We start from the raw sequence: 22989 nt of genomic DNA on the forward strand, positions 1-22989 counted from the left end.
CAATCTTCATAATGCTATTGTTTATTGAGCACCTACAACACGTCACAGGCTGTCCTGCCAACTTGCCATACTTGGCCCATTAAATTCTCCCAGTCACCCTGAAAGGTAGATATCTACCACCCTCATTTCCCTGAGGAGGAATCTGGGACTTGAAGAATGGAATGCCAAGTCCAAGGTCACCCAATCAGTAGGTGACAGGACTCTGACACATGAATGCTCCAGGTGGTGGGAGGAAGAGGGTCAAACTAGGTGCAGCCAGTGGCCTGGGGAAGCACAGAGGTAGTGGTGGATGGGAAGGCATGGTAGAAAAGATGGGCTGGAGGAAGACTTTCTGGAGTTTGAAACCCCATTTTGAGGACATGCACTTGATCTACTTGGCTACGTGAGTCCAGGACTGACTATCTCAGGTCTATATATTGGGAGCAAAATTTTGGACTCACAAAGCTGGCGAGGATGGTGAGAAGAGTGAAACCAGTGTGCCCCTCTGGAATACAGAGACTCTACAGGAAGGTAGAGGGGGTTGGCCTGGAAAACAGCAGGCAGGTTTGGAAGGTAGCAGGGAGAAAGATGTAACTTGACTTCAGGACAGTATTCAGAGGTAAAGACAAGGAAGTGTCCTGGCTAGCCCAGAGATTTGGAAGGACGGACAAGGTATGAGCCATGGCACAGGACACAGGACGCAGGACAAGTGCTGTGGGGGCAGATGTGGTGGATTCAGTTTAAAAAAAAAAAAAGATTTTTCTCGTCTCTGGGACCCTCAGACTCTGGGGATATCCATCAGCAGATGGTGCTGTACCTTTTGCATCTTCTCCCTACCTCATGGGTTTCCCTCAGGGGGGTCTGGAGTTGAGAAGGTATTTAAATTCAACACATGAATAGTTTAAACCCTCCAAAGGAAATTGTGCTCTCTAGGTTTAAGTCCAGGGTGATGTACAAGCCACTGGCCTATTTCCCAGAGAAGTCCACCTCGCCAGCATCAGGACAGCCATGAGTCATGGGCCTAGAACTCAGCATTATGGTACAGAGCACCCCAAACTCTGCCCGCATCTCAGATGCACAACCAGCAAACTTAGTGAAGAGAAGAGAACTGAGAGCAGGGAGTGGCCACAGGCTTCGGGAGCCCAGGCAGAACTGTCTAGAATGTTCCTGGTTCCAGATCTCCTTCCTAGCTCCTCTCTGCCCGACTGCCCTTCTCTGGGGAGCCAAGCAGTCCTAGAGGAAAGACGAGTGAGGAGCCCAGGGCCAACACACAACCAGTCAGGGCCTAAAGTAATCTGAATTCTGCCCACTGATCTCATCAAGCAGCATCCGGGAAGCGTGTCAGTAAGCAGTGGACTTGACTGGAGTCAGAAGATCAGGATTCAAATTCTGCCTTGACATGTGGTTCTTATTACCTGTGGACTTGGGTAAGTACACCACTCCAGAGGTTGGCTGTGCTGGGCTCTGTGGGCTCTGCTGCTGCCCCTACAGCCATCAGCACCATGTCTCCTTCCTGGAGGACTGTCCTTGAGCTACTGGGGCCCACTTCTGCTGGCTTTGACCCTCATCCAATGACTCACTGGTGGATGCAAGAATATGAAAACCCAATTCCCAGGTTTCTAGGGGGCAACTTATACTCCAGAGTTCCCCTGCCAGGAGGCTACGCCTGAAATCATCTTCCTACTTAGCACGCTTGCCAGTCCTGCCTCTTCCAGTCTCTCCCCAGTGTGTTCTGGAGCTTGCCCTTAATAAATCCCGGCTCCATGAATCCTCATCTGTGTCTGCTTCCAAGAAGCCTGGCCACAGACCAGTATCTGCTCAAGGCTGCTGTGGAGGAACCCATAGCTTAAAAGCGATGAGCAGAATATCCAGCAAAAAGGTCACAAAAGGCAAAGTTTGGCAAAAGACCTGTTTAGTTTGGCTCACAGAGACTTCAAAAAATGTGAAGGGCCTTGCCAGCATAAAAAAACTGGGAAATCTTACATAAAATCCAGATCTCCCCTGTCTTGGGCAATCAGACGTGGCCACCCTGAGCCTGTGTTCTGACACAGCGACAGAACTGTGTCAGCCCTGCCAGTGCATGAGCCAGTGCCCACCAGCCCACCTGCCCACCGACTCCTCTATGGCCTCGCTGGTCTCTGAGGCCACGGGAGCTGCCAACCTATGGTGAAGCACATGCAAAGCACTCAGTAAAATCTGTTGAATCTGAACAAGGCATCATTTTTCTTGAAAACAATTTTACTGCAGGAGAGCAGGCCTGAAAAACGTGTAAGCAGACATGTGGCTTGGTTCCACTGCCAGCCCTGTACTCTGACCTGGCAAGGGATAGATGGATGCTGCCATGAACACTTTCCTGAAAGAAGGTGAACCAATGATGAGAGCTGCCATGACAGGAAATTTGATGGGGAACACCCAAGGAAATGAAATAAAATCACTTGTGGTTTTAGCATGCAGGCAAGCAAAACAAAAACAGGTCTTAGCTGCAGATGCTGTTTCATGTTGCCATAAATAAAAGGGTGGCTAACGGCTCAAAAACGACTTTCCAAACAGTTCAAAATGTTGACCTGCCCTGTCCGTGTATTTCTTACTTTTTTTTTTTTTTAACCGGTTGATTATAGTTGAAGCCCTTTAAACTGATGTAACTGGTAGTAAGTCATTTAGGGGAGCAGAGGTTCCCTGGAGCGTCCCAGGTCACTGTCAGGTGGGTCAGTGTGCTTTGCAGGGAGGTGGCCAGCGACAGCCACCAAGTACATCGGTTAGGTGGAGGTCAGACAGGATAGCACCTATCGTCCAAGGCAGCTTGCAGACCTTCACCTTCAGGTAGCATAAGTGACCAAGCACCGCACTACACCCTGAGACCCATCCGTGTTCTGAAATCCATCTCCGCGCTTGCACATGGTCCATGCTCCCCGTGGGCTACGCCAGCACCAATGCCTGGATGTGGCAGAAAATACCAAGGCAGCCCCCTCCTGGGAGCCAGGAAGCTCCTCTGATGGCTGGCGTGGCTCCATGCCTCCCCTGCGGCCTTGCTCATCCTTCCACAGGGGCGATGGAGTCCAGAGTGCTTGACCTGGGCTGCCTCCCTCTCACCCACAGGAGGTGTACTTGCCCTGCAGCTTGGTGCTCTCACTGCCTTCCCCAGCTCCTTCCCCATTTTCTCGCACACAAGAGTTTCTCCTGATTAGAATCCTGGCAGCTTCAGCCCCATCTTGGCATCTGCTTCTCAGAGGACGCGTTCCGCATTTGAAAATTCCGACTGCCTATATTCGGCAAAATCTGTCGACTCTACCCAATGATCGAGGCTCTCAACTTCTGTGTGGTTACATGAATCCGAAGAAGAAAGTACTTACAAAGAGAACTTAAAATGAGCAGGCTTTAAGGAACCAAGTAAGGAATTAAGACAAAGAGAGAAAGAAAAAGCAGGACGAGAGGGAGGAAGAAGAAGAAGGCGGAGATAAGTTTTCTTGTCTTTTTCTTTCTTCTTCTATTTTGACAATTTCCCATTAAACAAAAAGGGCATGGAGCTTCCTTGAAACACAACCTGTTTACACCTTTAGGAAAAACTCTCAGAGACAGGTCTGTGTTACCTGTCCTGCTCCAGAATCCCAACTGTTAAACTGCCATTTGGGGATGAGAGGATGGCTGGGCAGGAAGCCCTTGGTGACCACAATGGAGACCACGAGGCTATCACTCTCAACACCCTAAACCTCAACATCTTTGATTGTCACTTTGTGGAAAGGCAGAAAAGGGGAAGAACACTGCCTATATGAGATATGTAAAACACGCCTCATAATGTAGAAAAGAAAGAACACAGTCTCACACACACACTCACACTCATACTCTACAAAGAGGGTTAATGTTAAAAGGAAACCTTCAGGCTGGTTATTTCATAATTCACAGCAAAATAGAAAAGAGAGACAAAATCAGCAGCATCGTTTATAAGCCCTAGAAAATGGAAGTTTCCAAGCTGTCATAAATAAGGATGGAAGCATTTGCCAAGTCAGAAATTTTGCCAAGTTTGAAATCCACTCAATCCTTACATCTTGGAGCTCAGAACGGAACACCAGCCTTTTGGGATTTGTAATCATTTCTTCTCAGCGAAACTTCTTGCTATTTATAAGGAAGTAAAAACAAAAAGCAAAAAATACAATATGGAAAGTTTTTAAAAGGAGCTGGTTGGGAACATTGCAGCACGGTGCGCATCGGGAAGGCAATAATGGTACAGATGGTGTATGTACTGGGATTAAATTCCTATTTAATCAAACAGGGTTTTAAGTATTCAATTTTCTGTGTGTGTGAGAGAGAGACAGAGGGACAGAGAAGAAGAATTATGTCCCTCCTTTCTGTCTTTTCCTCTTTCTCTCTCTCTCTCTCTCTCTCTCTTTCTCTCTCTCTCTCACACACACACACACACACACACACACACACACACACACACACAATCTCTCTCCTATGCAAACACTCCACCCAACTGATTTTAAAATTTTAATGTGTGAAAATTAAAGAGAGGTCAAAGCAGATTTCTGTGTGTGGTTTGGCCTGGGAAACAGAACTAGAGAAAAAGAAAAGAATTTTTTTTTTTTAAGAGAAAATAGGTAACAAAGGTGGAGACACTTTTCACCCATTTATACTGCGTCAAGAAGAATCAGAGCTACCAAAACGAAGAGCAGAGGTCTGATGGCCATTGCAGAATTTGTAGCCATGGGGTTCCCCAAGAGGCGAAGGAAAAGCACGAGCCTCAGAGCAGCAGGGCCAGAAGCATGGATTTTATAGACAGATGGATCTGATTTGTGTGACTTTGGGCAAGTTACTTAACTTTCTAAGTCTTTGTTTTCTTATGCATAAAGTATGAACCATCAGGGCATCAATGTCATAGATATTACCATCAGACCACAGCCCACAGCCCATGAGGCCAAAGATGGCATCTGCTCCTCTTATTGTGGTATCCCCCAGGGCGTGGCTCATGGCCTGACCTATAATTGACACAATAAATATTTACTAGGTTTTGAATAGACCTGACGTAAGATGAAACAAGATAATGAGGAATTTAGTATATGTCTCAGTTGGGGTCGTGTCAAGGAAAAAGAACTCACCGCAAATGGTCTAAATGAAGAGATGTGGGGATGCTGTCAAGAGGAATGGGCAGGTTAAAGGAACAAAGAAGAAACAGTGAGACTAACCGCACTGGGAAGCCCTTCCCCTCCATGAAAAGAGACAGAGGAGGAGAAAAGGTGGAACCCAGCCCTCAGGACCATGCATGTGCAGGGGTGAGCCCTGGCAGGGGTAAACCTCCTTGGTGGGAAGGGACAGACATATCCCCACCACCCCCTCCTCCATCTGATACCTGCCACCCACCTCGATGGTCAAAAAGCCCCAGGAGCCAGCACACTACCACCCCAGGAGTAGAACATTCAACAGTGTTTTGTGAAGGAGGGTGATAGAGAGGTAATTGGCCTCCCCCCAATCCAGGAGCCTAAGTGCAGAGAGAACATCTGTCAAGGGAGTCATCTTCACAAAGCCTGAAGCACCCTCGTGCATGGTATATTAGGTCGTATAAAAACCAGGAACACCCCCTGAAAGGTAAAGCAGTGCTGGTGAGTCTACTTCCCACCCTGGCTCAAGTGGCTTTATCAAAATTGCATGAACTTACCTGAAGCTGCATTCTAATCCTTTAAGCAAGAAGCTGTGGCCTATATTTTTATTTAGCGATTCAGCCAGGCTAAACATCGTATGATGAGAATTATTAAAAAGAAATGAAAAGGTGTCAAATAAACACAGAAGAGCCTTTTCTTTTCCTCTTGGGAAACCCAATCAATATTTAAAAAGGAGATAGGAGGAGAATTTCCTGTTCATTAGCTTAGCTACAGGGGCTTATGCTGTGTGACATGGGACTTGACCAAATGACTGGGAGACCAGCGCATGCCCTTGGCAGTCTCTTTTGGTCACTGACTGCCAGACAGGATATTTGGGGATCCAAGTGAAACGTGACTGCATTACTCAGATGCTGCTCTCCCTTGTTGGGTTTTGGAGGCAAGAAGTTCCTCGAACCTTCTCCACCACCTTGTTCCAATGTCTGGATGCTCTACAGGGAGGTGGCAGGATGTGTCCTCAGACAAACTCTCTAACTCCCACCCCCACCCCTCACTGTCACTCATCAGAGTGCTCCAAATAAGCTGGAAGGACCTGGGTTCGAGAGCCATGAGAAAATTCACTTCAGAATAATCAGATCCAATAAATCTGTCTTCAGTTACAACGGACAAAGCAAACATGTGCTGGGTTGTCATTAGCTAATCAGCAAGGAACCCATACTTGATGTAACTTCTGTGTTTCACAAAGTAATGTTTAGAAAGCATATGCCAATTCACTACTGTGCCACATACTTGTAAGTCAAGAGCTGCAAGGGCTTCATTAATGGCACATTTAAATAATCCAAGGCTTCCTGGGGCGTCAGGTGCCTCCCTGGTGATGAAGGTTGACCTTACAGTTCTGTTTTTTTTACAACAATCATTTCTGCTCAACCTCTCATGCTGGCAGGAGTGATCACCGGACACTGGCATGGCCCTGAGGATGCCCCAGATACCTCACTGGCCTCACCCTAGTCCCAGCCCTGCTTCAGCATTGGTATAGGGTAGCTGCTTTTTTTTTTTGTTTTGTTTTAAATTTTTTTTTTATTTATTTATGATAGTCACACAGAGAGAGAGAGAGGCAGAGACATAGGCAGAGGGAGAAGCAGGCTCCATGCACCGGGAGCCTGACGTGGGATTCGATCCCGGGTCTCCAGGATCGCGCCCTGGGCCAAAGGCAGGCGCCAAACCGCTGCGCCACCCAGGGATCCCAAGGGGTAGCTGCTTTAATCTCCAGCTATCTAGCCAGCCTGCTAGAATTCAAATCCTGGTGTTACCACTAGTTAGCTAGGTCACCTGGACCAAGTTTCTCAATCTCTCTGATCCTCAGTTTCCTAAACTTTAAAATAGGAGCAATATTAGCATTAGCTAATTTTGAGAGGATTGTGAATTAATCCATGACACTTAACACAGTGCTGGGCATACAGTGAGAAACCAGTCCCCGTTAACTAGTACTACCACTTAGATATTGTAGTCAGTCTCACTTTACAATGTGTTAGAAAAGGTGGTAACAACAGCAAAAGTGTCTTAAATTAGGTGCTGGTAAGACTTCAGTACCACTTACTTAAAATGATTTAAGAAGAAAAAAGCCCAAATGACAAAATATTTTTAAAAGAAATGAAATTGTATCACTTTCAAACATGAAGTAGCTCCAGCAAGGCCAATCATGCATTGCCTACTACAGCTATTATGAGAAACTACCTCAGGAAGTAGAAAAGAATAATCTAGTTATTTGTAGCTCATTGCCTGCAAATACTTGTTTCTAAGGCTTGAGGGAACTTGAAACAAGTCTTTTCTTTCACACACTCTCTCAGCCAATTCGTTTATTTTTATTCATAGCCAAAGATTTTCAGATGGATGATTTAAAAGCTAATGATAATATAGACCCCTTCCCAATGATCAAAAATTTATAATTAATAAAGTGAGAAGAAAAGAAGGCAGACCATATTCGGGATATGACCTGCAATGCTTCTTCTTCCAGAATACTCAAACTATAGAGTATCATTCAAACTCACTGAACTTTTGTAATATAGGTCCAAACAAACTCTACCCTCTCATTTTATCAATATCAAATCTGAAAAGAATCAATGTGCAAGAACTGCCTGGGCAGAGTGAGGGACCTAAGAGGGGAATCATTATAACTCCTGAGACAGTTTCACAGCCTGGGCCACATCTAAAATGACCCAGAGAGGGAAGTTCCCTTCCACTGGACTCCATGATTTGCACCCACACAATCACCATATGGCCAATATGTAAAAATGAGTCTGTGATTCTGGGGCATTTACTGAGGAATTCTCAAGCACGAGTGTATACACAAGTCCTTCAAAGTATTTTATTAGCAACACCAAGTGCCCCCCACATGCACAGTCTCATCAAACTCTCATGAGAGCCCAGTGGGTAGGTGCCATTAATATTATTGTCATCTCATGAGGAAGGGAGCCATGAAATATCTTTCCCAAGGTCATTAACTTGTAAATATAACTGGGATTCCAGCCTGCACAGTCTGAGTTCAGTACCCACCACCTCAAATTATTACACAACCCCCAAATGGCCAAAGAAACCTGTTTAGGAGGGCATTTAGAAAAAGTATAAGTCACCAGAACCAACCAGACTCTTAGAAGAAGTCAGTATACTTGGGTTGATGAGACAGCAGACCCCTTTGGATTGGTTTTTCCAGTCCTTAGGCTCCAATTTGGTGCAAAATCCTTTCATGGTTCCATGAAGATGAAAGCAGGCTCAAATGAATCTGAGATTGCTCTTAGATCCTATTCTAAAAGGAAAAAATGAAAAAGGACAAGCCTAGGGGATGGAGACAAGAAGACTGTGAAGTGTGGACACCATGTTAATGGTCATAGTTCGATGGCATCCTATCTCTATGCCTGCTTGTCTTCCTCTGTCTCTCTTCCATGAAAGCACAAGTCATCATGTTTATTTGGCTACAAAGTCACTTAGGATGGAGGAACAGAGCACTGAGTGTACCCTCTTGCTAGGACCTGGGTCATTCCAAGTTCTTAAAATACCAAAGGACTTTCCCACAGAATGTAGGTTATTGGTTGTTTTTTTTTTTTTTTTTTAATTCCCTTAAACTTTTGTTTGTTTTCTAGGATTGCTTTTTAGCCAATGAAAACATATCCAATGCAAGAATCAGTTAACAATAAATGTATTTCACATTGATGGAAATTGTAAAAGTCCCTTTTGGGGGAGAAGAGATATACTCCAGGATCTATAGTGGGTTTGGGACTCCCCCAAAACTCTCCATAAAGTTTCTCACACTCTTCCCTCTGACACCTTTAACCTTGAGCACCGCCAATGCTACACGGGATGATGGTATGTGTTTGAGGAAGGGAGGGGAGGTATACAAGGCCCTACACAGAATGCAAGACACATGGAGATGAATTATAAAACTTTATTGGCTTGTTAAAAAATGAATGAATTCAGCAAGTACATTTATGATCTATCCACATTGTTAAAACAGCACTTAAAAATAAAATAAAAATGATTATCCATTATTTACAGGAAACATGAAAAAATGACTTTAAAACCTTGGAACATTATGGGGAAAAACAGGGCATGCTTATGATTCACAGACTGCCTATGGATTACAGCAAATGGATTTGAACAGGAAGTGAATGAAACCCAAGGATTTGTCTTTCTCTGGAATCTTTTGCTAGTTTTTTTTTTTTTTCCTTTTCTTTCTTTCTAGCTTTACTGAGGTGTAATTAGCAAATAAATTTGTAAGACAGTTAAAGGATATAACGTGATGATTTGATATTCCTACACGTTGTGAACAGAATCTCTTACTCTTTTATACTTGATTATGCTCCATTCATAAGTAGAAAAATAAAGGAGAAAATCTCTCTTCCTTCCTTTGCCTCTCATACATTTTCTTTTCCGTGAAAACTAAGACTTTGGATACAACCAATAGCAACCTATCTTGAGTGGTCCACTAATGACCATTCCAAGGCTCCACTGCAATATTAGCCTGAATTAAACCCAGAGTGAGCTCACCGTCAGAATCAGATGGCCGGGAGGTTCTCTTGTCCCTGATGAAACAAGGAAATGGACTAACCCGAGTGGAAAGCTGCCTTCTGTGACAACTGTTTTCATGTCACTCTCTGGGTTGGGAGTTCTGTTCACTTAATTCCATCTGGCAGCACCCCACAGAAAACTATACTCTTGCCCTGTCTGGGAGAGTACTTAACCTTCCCAGGTGCCCTTGAATAAACCGGACATTGCTTGTGGGCACTGCAGGTGTGTGAACACAGCAGAATTCACTTAACGAAATGGCGGTCTCTGTCCCAGTTTCCTTGGAGTCCAGTCTGCAGGACCCCAGGGGACCCCACTGACCTTGGCTTGACAGGAAGGGCACAGCCCTCATGGCTGGATGGAGCCCCGTCTCCCAGTGGCTGTCCCTCTGCATCTGGTCTGGACAAGGCAAGATGAAACAAGCATCTACTGCTGTGTGAGGGGAATAGATGAAAGCCAGGGAGGAGTTCTAGACAGAAAGTATGAGAACAGTGCAAGAGTGCATCATCCGCTCCGCGGTGCATGACAGTAGTTCACACTCCATTCTTGTTTGGCCCCACTTTGGATGAACAACAACAAAAAAGCATGTGCAAAGCAACCAAAAAAGGCAAATGGAAACAAACCCTCTGTCTGTCATGGAGTCAGGTTAGGTGGCTAGAGAGAAAGAGAGAGAGAGAGAGAGAGAAAAGTCGGGAATTTTAAGCAGATCAAGAGCAAAGATAGAGGAGAGATGAAGCAGGAGCGCATCATCACGTGTGCTCCGGCACCTGGCAGCGAGCTGAATTCTTGCCTTGTTGTCCTGGAGCTGTCTGCTCCTCAGGCTGCCCAACTGTCACGGCCTCTGCTCCATTTGAAGGAGAGCCTAGAGCCCTAACTACTCTGGGGGACCTTCAGGACTGCTGGAAAAGTTGGAGGCAGAGGCCAATACCCTCTGTGCTCTGTGTTCTTTCCAAAAGTAGAGGGCACAGAGGAGAAGGACACTCAATAGGTCAAAAATGAAATGGGCCCAGGCTGGGGGACCAGAAGTGACAACTCTGGAATTGACTGTCTCCAAAGTATGTGGGGATTCTTTTCTCCCGTCAGGAGAGGTATCTTTTCTGGCCTCAAACCGGTGGCTCCGGGGACGTCAGTGGGCGTTCCTTACTCTGTCTCAGCTGCCTCAGAGGGTCTCAGTGGTACCCCATTCAAGACTCAGGGCCTGACCCACACCTCTTGAGGTGGCAAGCCTGTTTTCCATTTACCAGTGGCCACATAGGTACAATGAAGACCCTTGGACAGGCTGTGTGCTTTCCCATCGAACCTGGCTACCCCAAGTAGGCCAGGCGACACGGACACTAGTGAAAGTCAGACACGTCAGACAAAACAGGAGAAAGGACTTGCTAGGTTGTCTCTGGCCACTTAGAGGTGGGGCCACTCAGGGATGGAGGGAAAACAGTGCCATCGGAGAGTCCCAGGCAGGGACAGAGGCCAAGGCCCCAGGTAACGGAGGTCACAGGAGTGCCCCAAAGGTAAGTGACATGCCACAGATCTCTAGGGTGCCAAACCCAATGGCAAGAAAGCTCTCCATGGCCATTCCAGGAAGTGCGTTTATGAAGGAAAGATAAAGGGAAACAGAGAACAATGATGTTGCTTTAAGACAAAAGTAACAAACTGGCAACCCACAGACATGTTTTGTTGGCCTACATAACGTTTTTAAAAATAACCGAGCCAACTTTTTAAAAATAGGGACATTTCACATAAAAAAAAAAAAAAAATTCCAGGTTTCAAGTTTCTTTTAAAGAATCAGAAGATTTGGGAAACTGGGGCCCCATTCCCGGGAGGCAGGAGTTGGCCAAGGCTGGGTGATGGCTGCCCGCCTGCAGGGGTGGGTGTCCACTCACCCAGCACACGCCCTTGACGAAGGGCACCTGCCTGGCTCTGAAATGCCAGGTCCTGGTTGGGGGGCAATGGACTTGATTTCAGCAAAAATGCTGCCTATCCTTTTCTAATGCTGAAAAAAAAAATACATGATACATGTCATTAGGAAGCTGTAAAAAGATTGTTTGTAAGGGACATAAAAAAGCAAAGGATGAAAGAGGGTGGTCTAGAGGATAGAAATGAGAAAATATGTCACTGACTGTGGTCTTTGGGGATTAAAGAAAAATGAAAAGCAAGGAACACAAGAACCATATGAAATAATTTTCTAATAGCCTGCTGTTTTCATCGTTCCCTAGGAGATGTCAACTGCTCTTTGATATATTAAATTGCCTTATCTGTCCACTTCTCTCCGTTTTAAAACAAAAATCTACCCTGCAAGTCTTCTAGCTGTTGAGTACAAATATTCTTTTTTTTTTTTTTCCTTTTGGCTCTGGGATATGTATAAAATAGTTCTTAAACAATGCATTGCCTTTTTCTGGTTCCATGGAATAAAATATAAAAGGTTTAAAAAAAAAAAACCACAAAAAAACTTGTACCGAATGGCCGATATTTAAGAATGCTTGGTGTACTGACAGCCTCTGCTCCGCTCTCAGCATGAATTTCCTCTTTCTTTCAGGGTTCAAGATTTCTGCAATTAGCTGGCCTCTTTGTAAATCAACAACTCTGGGAGAGATCAAAATCTAAGTAGTGACAGGAACTGTCATTTAGCAGTGAGCAAGAAAATGGGAATTCAGAGAATATTCCGGACCCCCTCCCCACCCCCCACCAAGGGCCAGCTGCTCTCCCACTCAAATGTGTCTTTGGAAAGAAAACGTTTGAGAACAAGCAGCCTGTGTATGCTTGGGAGAAACTGCCCCTCTCTGAGGCATGGGTACGGAGGAGCCAAGGTAAATGCTGTAATCCATAGGACCCTGTAAAATGTCTGTATCAAGCAATAACATATTTAGTGGCTAATGTAAAAGATACAGTATAAAGTATTCATCATGGGTAATCCTTTTCTATCAAGTGGTGCCTAAATGGATCCTGGTTTATTAAGATTAATGCCTTGGTTACACGGGATGCAAAACAACGTTTCCAAACATGTTGGACTAGTTAAAAATCTATAAATCCTTAAAGCTGAACTGCAAAACTTGAGTAACAATTTCCCCCCAAAAAAGAATTCTTTCAAACGTCAATAAGTTTCCAACCCAGCCGTGGCCACTCTGAGCATGCCTTAACACCAGGGCTGATCTTGTTTTCAAGCGAAATGCTCCAGGCCTGGCTCTGCCGTGCCCCTAACAAGAAAGGGGTGAGGTGAGGTGGGGCGAGGGCAGCCCAACCTGTCTGCAGGCCAGGGATCCAACCTAGCAAAGGCTGAGCAAAGCATACAAAGGTCACCGCGATGGCCGAGTGAGTGAAACAGGTGTCTGTGACAGAACTAAGGCAGGGATGCAGGATTCTGTAGCTCCCAGGCTACCCTCTCGCCAATGAGGCTGGGCCTGATAAAGCACATACTCATTACCTCTATGCTGCTGGGGTCAGGAAGAGCCTTCCTGCCCATGAAAACCAGCAGTAGTGTAGTATGTAGTAGGGGACTATCCTTCTTAGAATATGGTCTCCTGCTCCCAGCAGGCCAGCCATTCTGCCCGCAGACCTTTTCAGAGTAGAAAAGCTGCAGTTCTGTCATGGGAACAGCATGAGATACTGCGGCCTTCTCACTAGGAAACTTCTAAAAAGCAGGTGGATCGCAGGGGGCAAATAAAAGGACATGTGCACCATATGTGTCTATTTCACTCTTGTAGTTATTCTGAAACTGACTACGCCTAACCTAAATCTATAGCCCCCGACCACAGAGCTGCTTTTATTTTTTGACGGCTAATAAACTTTAGAAAAATCGTTAGCATTGATTGCATGACTCTGGACCTTTACTGCCAGGGAAGGAAAGAATCTCTCCATGGCCTCACCAAGTCCCCCCAGTGATGCCCTTAACTTTCTCAGTCACTGTGTTTCAGATGGAAAAGAGAGACTTTCTAAATTCAGTCTTCATTAAACATCAACAGAAAACATTGCTAACTATGTGTTACATAGAGATTAGGTTGTTTAGTGTGTTCTTGTATCTGTCCCTAAACTTAGATTTTTTTTTTTTTTTTTTTTTTTGTAACTTTGCAGTTCACCTTTAATGAACAGAAACAATAAGAATCAATACATTTCCAGTATGGTCAAGGAGCACTCCTTTAAGAAGAGAAGCATAATCCAATGGAATCCCATTTCAATTTTGTATTTGAGCAATTGTAAGAACAAGAGGGAAGCATGAATTTAAAATGTTTTCTTGAGCATTTTCTTAGCTGCCTGCGAGCTGCCTCTGCAGCAGCAGTGCGCCCCAAACACAGCTCACAACAGCCGCAGGCTTCATGCAGGACCTCCTGCAAATACCACCCACATCTGCCAGAAAACCCCAACTAAGCGGCACCTCCTGGGAGAAGCCAATGCCCGTCCCAAGAGTCCAGCTTACAAGGCAGCATCAACCAACAAGCACCACAGCCCCTTTCTCTGTCTTTTTCTTTATTTCAGCTACCCATCCAGTGGGATCTTATGAAACAAAACAAAACCTAAAAGAAACACAAAATAAAACATAAGTCATGCTCAAAACAAAAAAATCAATGAAAATCAACATACAAGTATAATCACTTTTAAAAAGAACATAATAAATAATAAAAAATCAAGACAACATGGAATATGCTTTAAAACATAAAAGAATATATAATCACAGAACAGAAATTGGGAGAAAAATGTGCATCTCATTATCAAGCCACTTAGTTTTAAACTTAAAACCGATTTTACATGGCACAGAAAATACAAGAAAGAAATGCAAAGGATTTCTGCACACAGCTCCACACAACAGTCTCAGATGTTAACATCTTAATTTAAGGAGGAGAAATCTGTGTACAATATAGATGAGCCCTGGAAAATTTTTATGTACAGGAGAAAAATAATAAAACTCAACAACAAATCTTAACCCAAATCCTGATTTTCCTTCCCCACTTAATTTTGTGAAATTACTTCTAAAATAACTGGTTCATTACTCAGCAACCAGATCAAAGAACTGGCTAGCTTTAACTGTGAAATACTGGATCATACAAAGATTTAGATTCTTTTTCAGGAATCCTATTATTAAATAATTCATTGCCTAAATTCATTTAAGTGTTGTACCATATATATATGACAGGCACACAGATAGATGGAATATCTATTATATAACATGATACAACATGTGGTATCTTGCATGTATATATATTGCATATATAATACATGACATATAATATATGTATATATTATGTACATAATATATAAAACATATATAATACTTAATATGAATTAATCCTGCAAACATTAATTGAGCAGTGACTAAATAATAGACACTACAGTAGATGACACAAAAATAAAGAAAATGGAGTTCCTTGACCTCAAATACTTAACACTGCTGCAGACAGAGAAAGATGAGTATGTCACTTGTGCAATGAATAACAGCTAATCCACTTGGTGCCAGGCTTTCTTCTAAGGTCTTTGTCTAAATTAGTCCTTTTACATTCACAATAACCCTATAAGGTAGGTTCTATTATTGTGTCCACTTTGCTGGTGAGAAAACTGAGGTCCTGTGAGCAAAGCAGCTTGCTGAAGCCCGACAAGCATGGGACAGAGCTCAGATTCTGACCGAGAGCTTATACTCTGTAGCTACCCTGTCACTGAAGGGAGGCCAAGATCCCTCCAACTTCACTAGGAAACCCAGCAAGAACAGAGGAGACTCATTACATATAATTCTGTATGAATCTCCATCAGGTCCCCAAGTGACCAAACAGATGACGTCTTGCTAGAAACTCCCAAAACGTTTTCAGGTTCAGCTTCAGAAGGCACTTTGAAACCCAACCCTCCAGACTCTGGATCTTCCTCAACCTGGTGTCTGGTCTGCCAAGTGCTGGTGTCATCTGCCTCCAGAGCTGAAATTACCACCACCAATCTGTATCATCATTTACAACCACACTAAAAGAGTCTATGGAACTTAATTTCCATGGCTCTTTTCTCTCCCACCCTTCCAAGTCTCAGGAAAAGCACTCGGTACCGACGCCAAACATTGCTCATGGATTTAATCACCCACAAAGCACTGAGAATTCAGGAAGCACACAGTGATGCCCATTAAGACTCCTTCATTTCTGACTTTGGTCTCTTTCTAGAAGTTCATACTCCAGGCTAACATGAGCCACGTTGTGACACTTAGAACTAACCAAACATCTTCAGGTTCTAAGAGGGTGGGTCTCAATTTCCCTCCCACTGAAACAACAAGATTAATACAAGAGTCTCAAGCTTGCCAATAAACACAGGAGGAACTTGGTGATATAAGTAGAAGACATCATCCCCAAATCAAAAGATCTGTTGATTCAATATACTACTTTCTCTGAATATTCCATTTTGAAAAGCACTGGATTTTAAAATAATAAGAATAACAACAGATTAAGCTGTTAAAGTGAGCTTTATTTCCTTCCAAAGGGTTTATGGCACAGGGACTCTTTAAAGTTTACTCATGTCAGAGTGTTTACAGCAGGCCCCCAGCCACAATTCCTTTGCTTCTATTTGCCACTCTCCTCTCCTGAGGCCCACCCAAGCTCGTTGTTACAGTTGGGAAACAATTTGCTTTGCTAGATGGCAGCTCTTTGGACCGCCATTCATTCAGGCTGCAACTGCACCCGCCCCTACTTCAACTGATGTCAAATGCCCCTCTTCAACGTCCTTCTGCTTTGCCTCTTGGTGATGCATCCTTCTCCAAAAACCCTACCTCAGGGCCACACACCCATGCCATGAGGGGAGTAAAGCCACCAGAATAGCACACGCGATGTCTTCCTTGTGGGGGAAAGCCAGCCTGTTGCAATGATAAGCCACGTGTAGTGTCTGCATTCACATTGCTACTCCTGCCACCTCCCACCTCAAGGAAGGTGGGTCAGACCCCTCTCTGAGACACCTGATCTTCACAGTCAGTTGACTGACACACTAAAGATAGGCCACCAGATACTGAAAAACCAGTCTGATGTCAAGACTTGACTACTTGTATCAGGAAATATATCCGGTGCTTCAGATTTCTAAGGAGTTGGCAGGAAAAGTTGATCAGCACCCCTATTTAGCTACCAGGGTCTCATGGCTTTGGCCCACTCGGGTTACAAGAAGCTCAAGAAAGGGGCCCCAAAATGATATAAAACAATAGATCATTATTTTCTCCTCGTGAGGGGGAAAGTTTTTAGACCACAACAAATGGCTGAACATCTTGAGGGTTTAGCAGCCAAACGAGCTGTCTAGCTTCTGAGCCTGAAATATAGATATTTTGACAATGTGACATTCTGAGGGATTTGCAGCATTCCGATGGTGCATGGTAGTTATCGTGAGAATGGCTCCTTTATCAAAAAAACAACAACAGAAAAAACACTTGAGAGGAAACTTTGCCGCTGCTGCTTGCACTAGCTGATCTAAATAAGAACCAGGATAAAGCAGGTGCTGTCAGAAATGTGATGCAAGGTCGAAAGCAGAGAGAAACCCAGGATGTGTCTTGAAACTCCGTCTCTGCAGCTTGCTGATTTTGGATTTGCTCGTTGACCTCTTCAAAGGGATGGACAGGGTGGGGAAGGTGAAGGTCAGTGAAGCACTGTGCTTTCTTTACCACTGGCTTCCGATCCATTTAGATTTATTTACATTCAAGCGTGCACACATTTCCCTCCTATAACTCAGAAGCAATCAACCATAAAATGGCAAGGATCTGCAGTACATTTAAATTAGCAGCAATTTATCTGCAGCAGAAAGGAAAACTGCTGAGTGGAAAAGAAGCGAAAGGAACGGGAAAAAGACACAGCTGTTTGTCTAAAAAAGCAAATCCTATCTCATTTGGAGAATTCAAGTAGCGAACTGCCAACTTGGGTGACCGCATGGCATGGTGCCACTCTGGAGACCGGGTGGTGGCCAGGGTACCAGCAGAGCGGCTCACCTTCATCGGAGAGCAGAGCAAATGTTTCTTGAACCTTCCGGAAAATGTCCACTAGGTAATATCAAAGGATAAACTCCTATGTTCTCCTAACACTAGATGCTTAGAACACAGTGGGTGCGAAGAGCTTTCCATCACAATTTAGACTTGAGCTGGGTGCAGTCCCGCTTTATTTCAGCACTGGGGCTTAAACATCCATTGTCCCGATTTAACATTTGTGGAGCACTTAATATATATTGGTTGTTACACCAACCATCCCTTGTCATTTGCTTTTTCTAGTTTATAGGTGATTCACTCAACCCGCATGGGCAATGTGATGTGTTCAAGGTCACCCAAGAATGGAGTGAGGCAGCTGAAATCTAAACTCAGAATCTCTTGGCCACCAGTCTATCTTTTACAGAGGCATCACCTGTGTACCCATAGCGGAAATGTGCCAACACATAAGCCAGGTCCTGGGGCTTTCTTCTTTGTGCTCATTCCAGAAGCTGTATTACCATCCTTCAGACACCTCTTTCCCTTCCTGGGGATGTGCTTTGTCCACATGCCATCTCTTGCCCTAAGATCTCCTTCCACCAAACATGCTCTCCTTATAGAAGCCTTGACCATTCTTGACGATCCAGGCAAAAGCCATTTCTATGAGCATTTATTTGACCAGCCTCTTAACCTCTATGACATTCTATCCCATTCATTCACATAGCCTACCTTTGTACCTTTTTAAACTTTTATTTTAAACTTGTACTTCTGTTCTATCTACTTCCCTACATGCCAGACTATAGGCCACAGGAGGGCAGAGAGAACACGCCTACCCATCTTCTGTGCCAACAATGCCTTGCATGATACCAAGGGCTGAGTGCATCTTGAGTTTCAGAATAGTGATGTCTAAATTTTGAGCTGTATTGAAGAACTTTGAGGTACTTGGTAACAGAACCAAAATGGTAGAGAGTGAATTGTACAATGCAAGGTAGGATCTACTGTTTCTCACTGGTAACTGGGTTACTCAACTTACTCCAAAGCTTCCTGCAAAAAATCACGTATTTGCTTAGAAGTATATTGAAGGTTACAGTTAGACACGTGGACACCCAGTGCATTCTTCCCGAAGCATTTTAAGCTCCTGGGGAAAAGGTGCTAGACTTAGTTTATTCTAATACTTGCGATGATCAAAACCACCGTGGGCGTTGGACAAAGAAAACTGTTGTCCATTTGTTAGCTAAAGATGAACGACTAAAAATAAATAGCTGAGGATGGTCAGTGAGGCTTTTAAAGCTCTGGTTTGACTTTATAAAATGAAGTTTACTTATGAGCCGCAAGTTAAAGCAGGAAACACAAAGTTCTTGGCAAAGCTCGAATGTGTAAGGAAAGCCAAAGCTATTGCACAATTAAAATTCAATGATTCTAAGGAGAATGTGGTCTGATCAGCAGAGCCTGATGACAAGTGTCCAAGGGCTCAACTGCTCCCATGTCAGGGACTTCACATAGGATGGGAGCAGATCCAGAAAGATTGATGATGTGGCTCCTATCTGTGGAATCACCTAAAAATGCTACAAGTAGAATAGGAAAAATTAAAAAAAAAAAGATTGAGTTTGTGGTTTGAGGTGCATTAAGATTAAGGCTTTCACTACAATCACACTGAGAAACCCAAATCAATCTATTGTTCTCCTTTGGGGTGTGTCTAGCCTTCTGGCTCACTTCAATAAGTATATATTATTGCAAAATCTATAGGGTAGCTCTTTGTAACATAAAATGACATCTTCTTAAAGACATTGTTCCGCAATCCTCAGACCAGAGAGGCTTGCCAATGACTCAAACATTCAGTACACATGGGCATGGCATTATAAATCTCATCATAGAAGACCATGTGCTCACTGCTGCTAATACAGATTTGTGTCTAGATTTGTTTTTGCCAAAATCCTCTAGCCAGCCATTCTTCTGAGTCTATGATGCCCAGAGTACTAGAGCCTACCATGTCCAAATAAAATACAAATGGCCTAAAACCTATAACTTAACCAACCTCACGACATGAAACTTGCAAGAAATGCAAGCATACACAGTGAAAGTTGCTTGGCTCTGCTCAAGTGTGGCTGGAACCACGACATGTAGACCACAAATACATTTCTAGAAAAATAAATTATGCATAAAACAAGCAAGAGGAAATAAGTGCCATGGGTCAGCCAAAGTCTGCCCGATGATGATGATGATGATGATGATGGTGGTGGTGGTGGTGGTAATGGTGAAACCAAATCGGGGGATGGAAAGAGGAGGAGCAGGAAGAGGAGAAGGACTTCAAGCAAAAGTAGTTGGCTGTCAAGGCATGTGGGAGACCTCAAGCATGTAAAGGGTGTGGCCATAGTTATTCGAGAGTGCGAAGAGAGGTCAGAGAGTCACAGAGCAGGACTGAGGGTGCAGGTCCAAGGTGAAGCTGACCCACAAAGGAGGAGAGCAAGCAATCATCAAATCTGTCCTGGAGGGGCACCTGGGTGGCTCAAGGGTTGAGCGGCTGCCTTCAGCTCATGTCATGATCCTGGGGTCCTGGGATCAAATCCTGTATTGGGCTTCCCGCAGGGAGCCTGCTTCTCCCTCTGCCTATGTCTCTGCTTCTCTCTCTCTGTCTCTCCCGAATAAACAAATAAATAATCTTTTTAAAAAAAAATCTGTCCTGGAGCACCATTTAGGCACTCCAAGTAGCACTTCAGAAACAAAGCCTGAAGACTGTTCACATTTAGGATGCTTTGCTAAGAAAGCGACAGTCAGGTGGCCTTTTATATGCAGTGTCTCTGCCTAGTGTTGCAAAGCCTGGAGGTCAGAGCCACTAATGGTTCCAATTAAGCAGAGAGAAGATCAAACAAATTATCTTCACTTGAACAGAGGTACCTTATAAATCTCATCTGTGTTTAAATGAACCAAGGGCACAAGATAATGAAACCTTAAACACCAAGTATTTCCAGAATGCAAAACAAAGAGAGGTGAGGTTGATAATCCCCAGGAAGTGACTACAATACAGGTGAGTTACCAAATCCTGCCCCAGAGCAGGAAATCCAGAAGGCCTTTGTTCTGTCTGGTAATGGACATCTTGGAAGGTAGGCTGCCATCTGAGGAGGTGCCAAGTCCATGTTCTGATCTGAGACCAGAGCTCCTGCTTTGCAAGGAATCTGGCTTATGTGGTTACTCCCCAGCTCTGAGATGGTTGCCTCTTCTCTCCTGTGTGTTGCTGTCTCGTCACCTCCTCCTCCCTGTCCCCTGCCCGCATGCAATAACATTACTTCCCACTGCCCAAGGTCCTGCCCAGGCCAGATCTGCTCCTCCACACAGAGAGCTTCAGAGATATTTATCTGGCCTCAGTCTTGTCTCCAGAGAAGTGGAGGCACAAACTCAGAGACAAACACATATTATGGAGCAGGAAGGAGGCTTTTCACCCAAACTTTTCCCTAGTACACCATTGGCAGAACAACTTCCATCATCTCAGTTACCCTGCCAGAACAAAGAGCTCCAAGAGGAGCAATGTTGGGTTTGAAAGAAGATTCATCCTGCCATTAACCAGGGATCTTACTTGACACTTCTTTGTAAAACCAAATTTAAAGTCACATATTGGACCCTGTAAGAGCATACCTAACCAAAGATAATCCTGCCCCCTAGCAAGGGTTCTCAGGGAATATCCCAGAACTGCTCAACAGTCTGAAAGAGTATCAGTCTATTCACACCACCAAAACCAGGATTCACCATCCAAAATTGCCTCCTCGTCAGTTGGAACCCTCAGGATTTGGTGCCACAGCGGTGGCTCTGCACCTCCCTTACAAGAAGTAGCATGAAACCCACTTGGAACAGCCTCGGTAAAATGGAGAGCTTACTCTATTCTCAGTAGGAAGCTGGAGAAGTGCAGAATCAACCCGTGTCACAGTCTTAAATGCATCAGCCTGAAGCAGCCAGCAGAACCCCTGACTTGACCTAAGTTAACCCTGCATTCTAGAAGCCTCTGCCATTCCTGACATTTTTATTTACTCAAAGAGCTCATTTTGGAACAAGTCCATGCTGTTATGCCATCCAACTATCCTTACTAACACCCTCAGAACTTCTTACAGAAGCTGGACATGTGCTGACCTCAGTGGCTTTACCTGGCAACACCCCTTTCTGAAGGACGAGAGAGATTCTTTCTACCCCAAGTCTCTTCAGAATCATTTGGTTTGGGTACAATTTCTACATGGAGAAAATTCTGAGTTTTAAAGAGAGTACATTTTTACACACACCAGATTTCACAGTTTATTTTCCTTTTTAAATAAAGTATGCATGGCGTATATGGCATACCAAATATAACAGCTTGGTTAAGAATTAGAGCAACCATGCCAAGAATCAACCAGAACCAAGACACTGGGACAACAGTGTATTCTGGTTGTTGGCTCTTTTTTTTTTTTTTTTTTTTTAATGAAAATGTAATGTATCCAAACATCTGACAGTATTTTAAGAAATGCTTTCCAAAATTTACAGGAAGTCCTTTGCTAAATCAAAGTGATTAAAAGGCAAAGGCTATTTACCTTGTAACTCTACACACATTCTTAGTTTAAAACAGAAATCATCATCTATGCAAGCACAAGAGGCATTCAAACACATGTGATGGACCAATGCACTGCCTTACAGGAAAGCAGTAAAAATTTTTCAATGTCACACAGATGAAAGGACACAGTATAATTACACATGCATAGCAGGGAAGATTGGATTATAAATTAGTTTTTTTTTTTTTCATTCTTCATAATCACAGCCATTTACCATCCACTGTTTAACTATGCAAGATCCTGGACCTTTACTTCCAGCTACCATTGGAACTAGAATTTTAATAAGTACAGTTGCCCCACATGTTTATCTTCCTTGACAATTGTGTGCTAGTGGGTTCATTTCCATGGTGAAGCCTGAAAGAAAGCTGGCTGGCTGGTTAGACAGCAAGAAGCAGCCTGAGGCCAGACAGACCTGAGTTTGGATCTTGGCCCTGCTCCTTCCTGAGCTGTGCAACTCTGGCCAAGTCAGGGGGACTTCTCTGCATCTCAGTTACCCAACACTAGGATACACACAAAATAAATCTAACATAATGAGATGACTGGATTATGAGTACCTAATACTGTCTGTGCCACGTACAAATTCAATTTGGGGTTGTTCCTCAAATTATGACTCAACATTTAGACAAAGTATCATGTTGTAGAATCTCCAAACCATGCTACTGGAATAAAAAACTACAGTTGGAATGATCCTTCTCATTAAAGATAGTTCTAGGTTCTATCAAATATATAATATTTACCAAAAATATGTTCAAGATGATAGAGTGCTAAGCCAAAATGTTCTAGATTTGAATATGGTATGTTTCCCCTTTAAAAGCCCAATTGAAATCATACTCTATTGATTGCAAGTTATGCCCCAATCTGTGGTGCTGAGATTTGTTTTTGTTCGTTTCTTTTTGGTTTGGGT

At 43.8% G+C, this 22989-nt stretch overlaps 1 protein-coding gene across 8 annotated transcripts in view; it reads right to left on the bottom strand.

Moving 5' to 3' along the window:
- The window catches only part of NTRK2 (neurotrophic receptor tyrosine kinase 2), a 327349-nt gene that overhangs the window by 185077 nt on the left and 119283 nt on the right, over positions 1–22989 (bottom strand). Inside the window, exon 12 of one of the 8 annotated variants that reach the window (XM_038526955.1) lies at positions 8996–14134. The exons of the other annotated variants lie outside the window; for them this stretch is intronic. Coding sequence (XP_038382883.1) covers positions 14097–14134 — 38 coding nt within the window. The 3' untranslated portion in view covers positions 8996–14096. Of the gene's footprint in view, positions 1–8995; positions 14135–22989 lie in introns of those variants that run through there. 8 annotated transcript variants of the gene reach the window in all.

The sequence above is a fragment of the Canis lupus genome, chromosome 1, assembly GCF_011100685.1.
Source record: "Canis lupus familiaris isolate Mischka breed German Shepherd chromosome 1, alternate assembly UU_Cfam_GSD_1.0, whole genome shotgun sequence".
Taxonomy (NCBI): domain Eukaryota; kingdom Metazoa; phylum Chordata; class Mammalia; order Carnivora; family Canidae; genus Canis; species Canis lupus.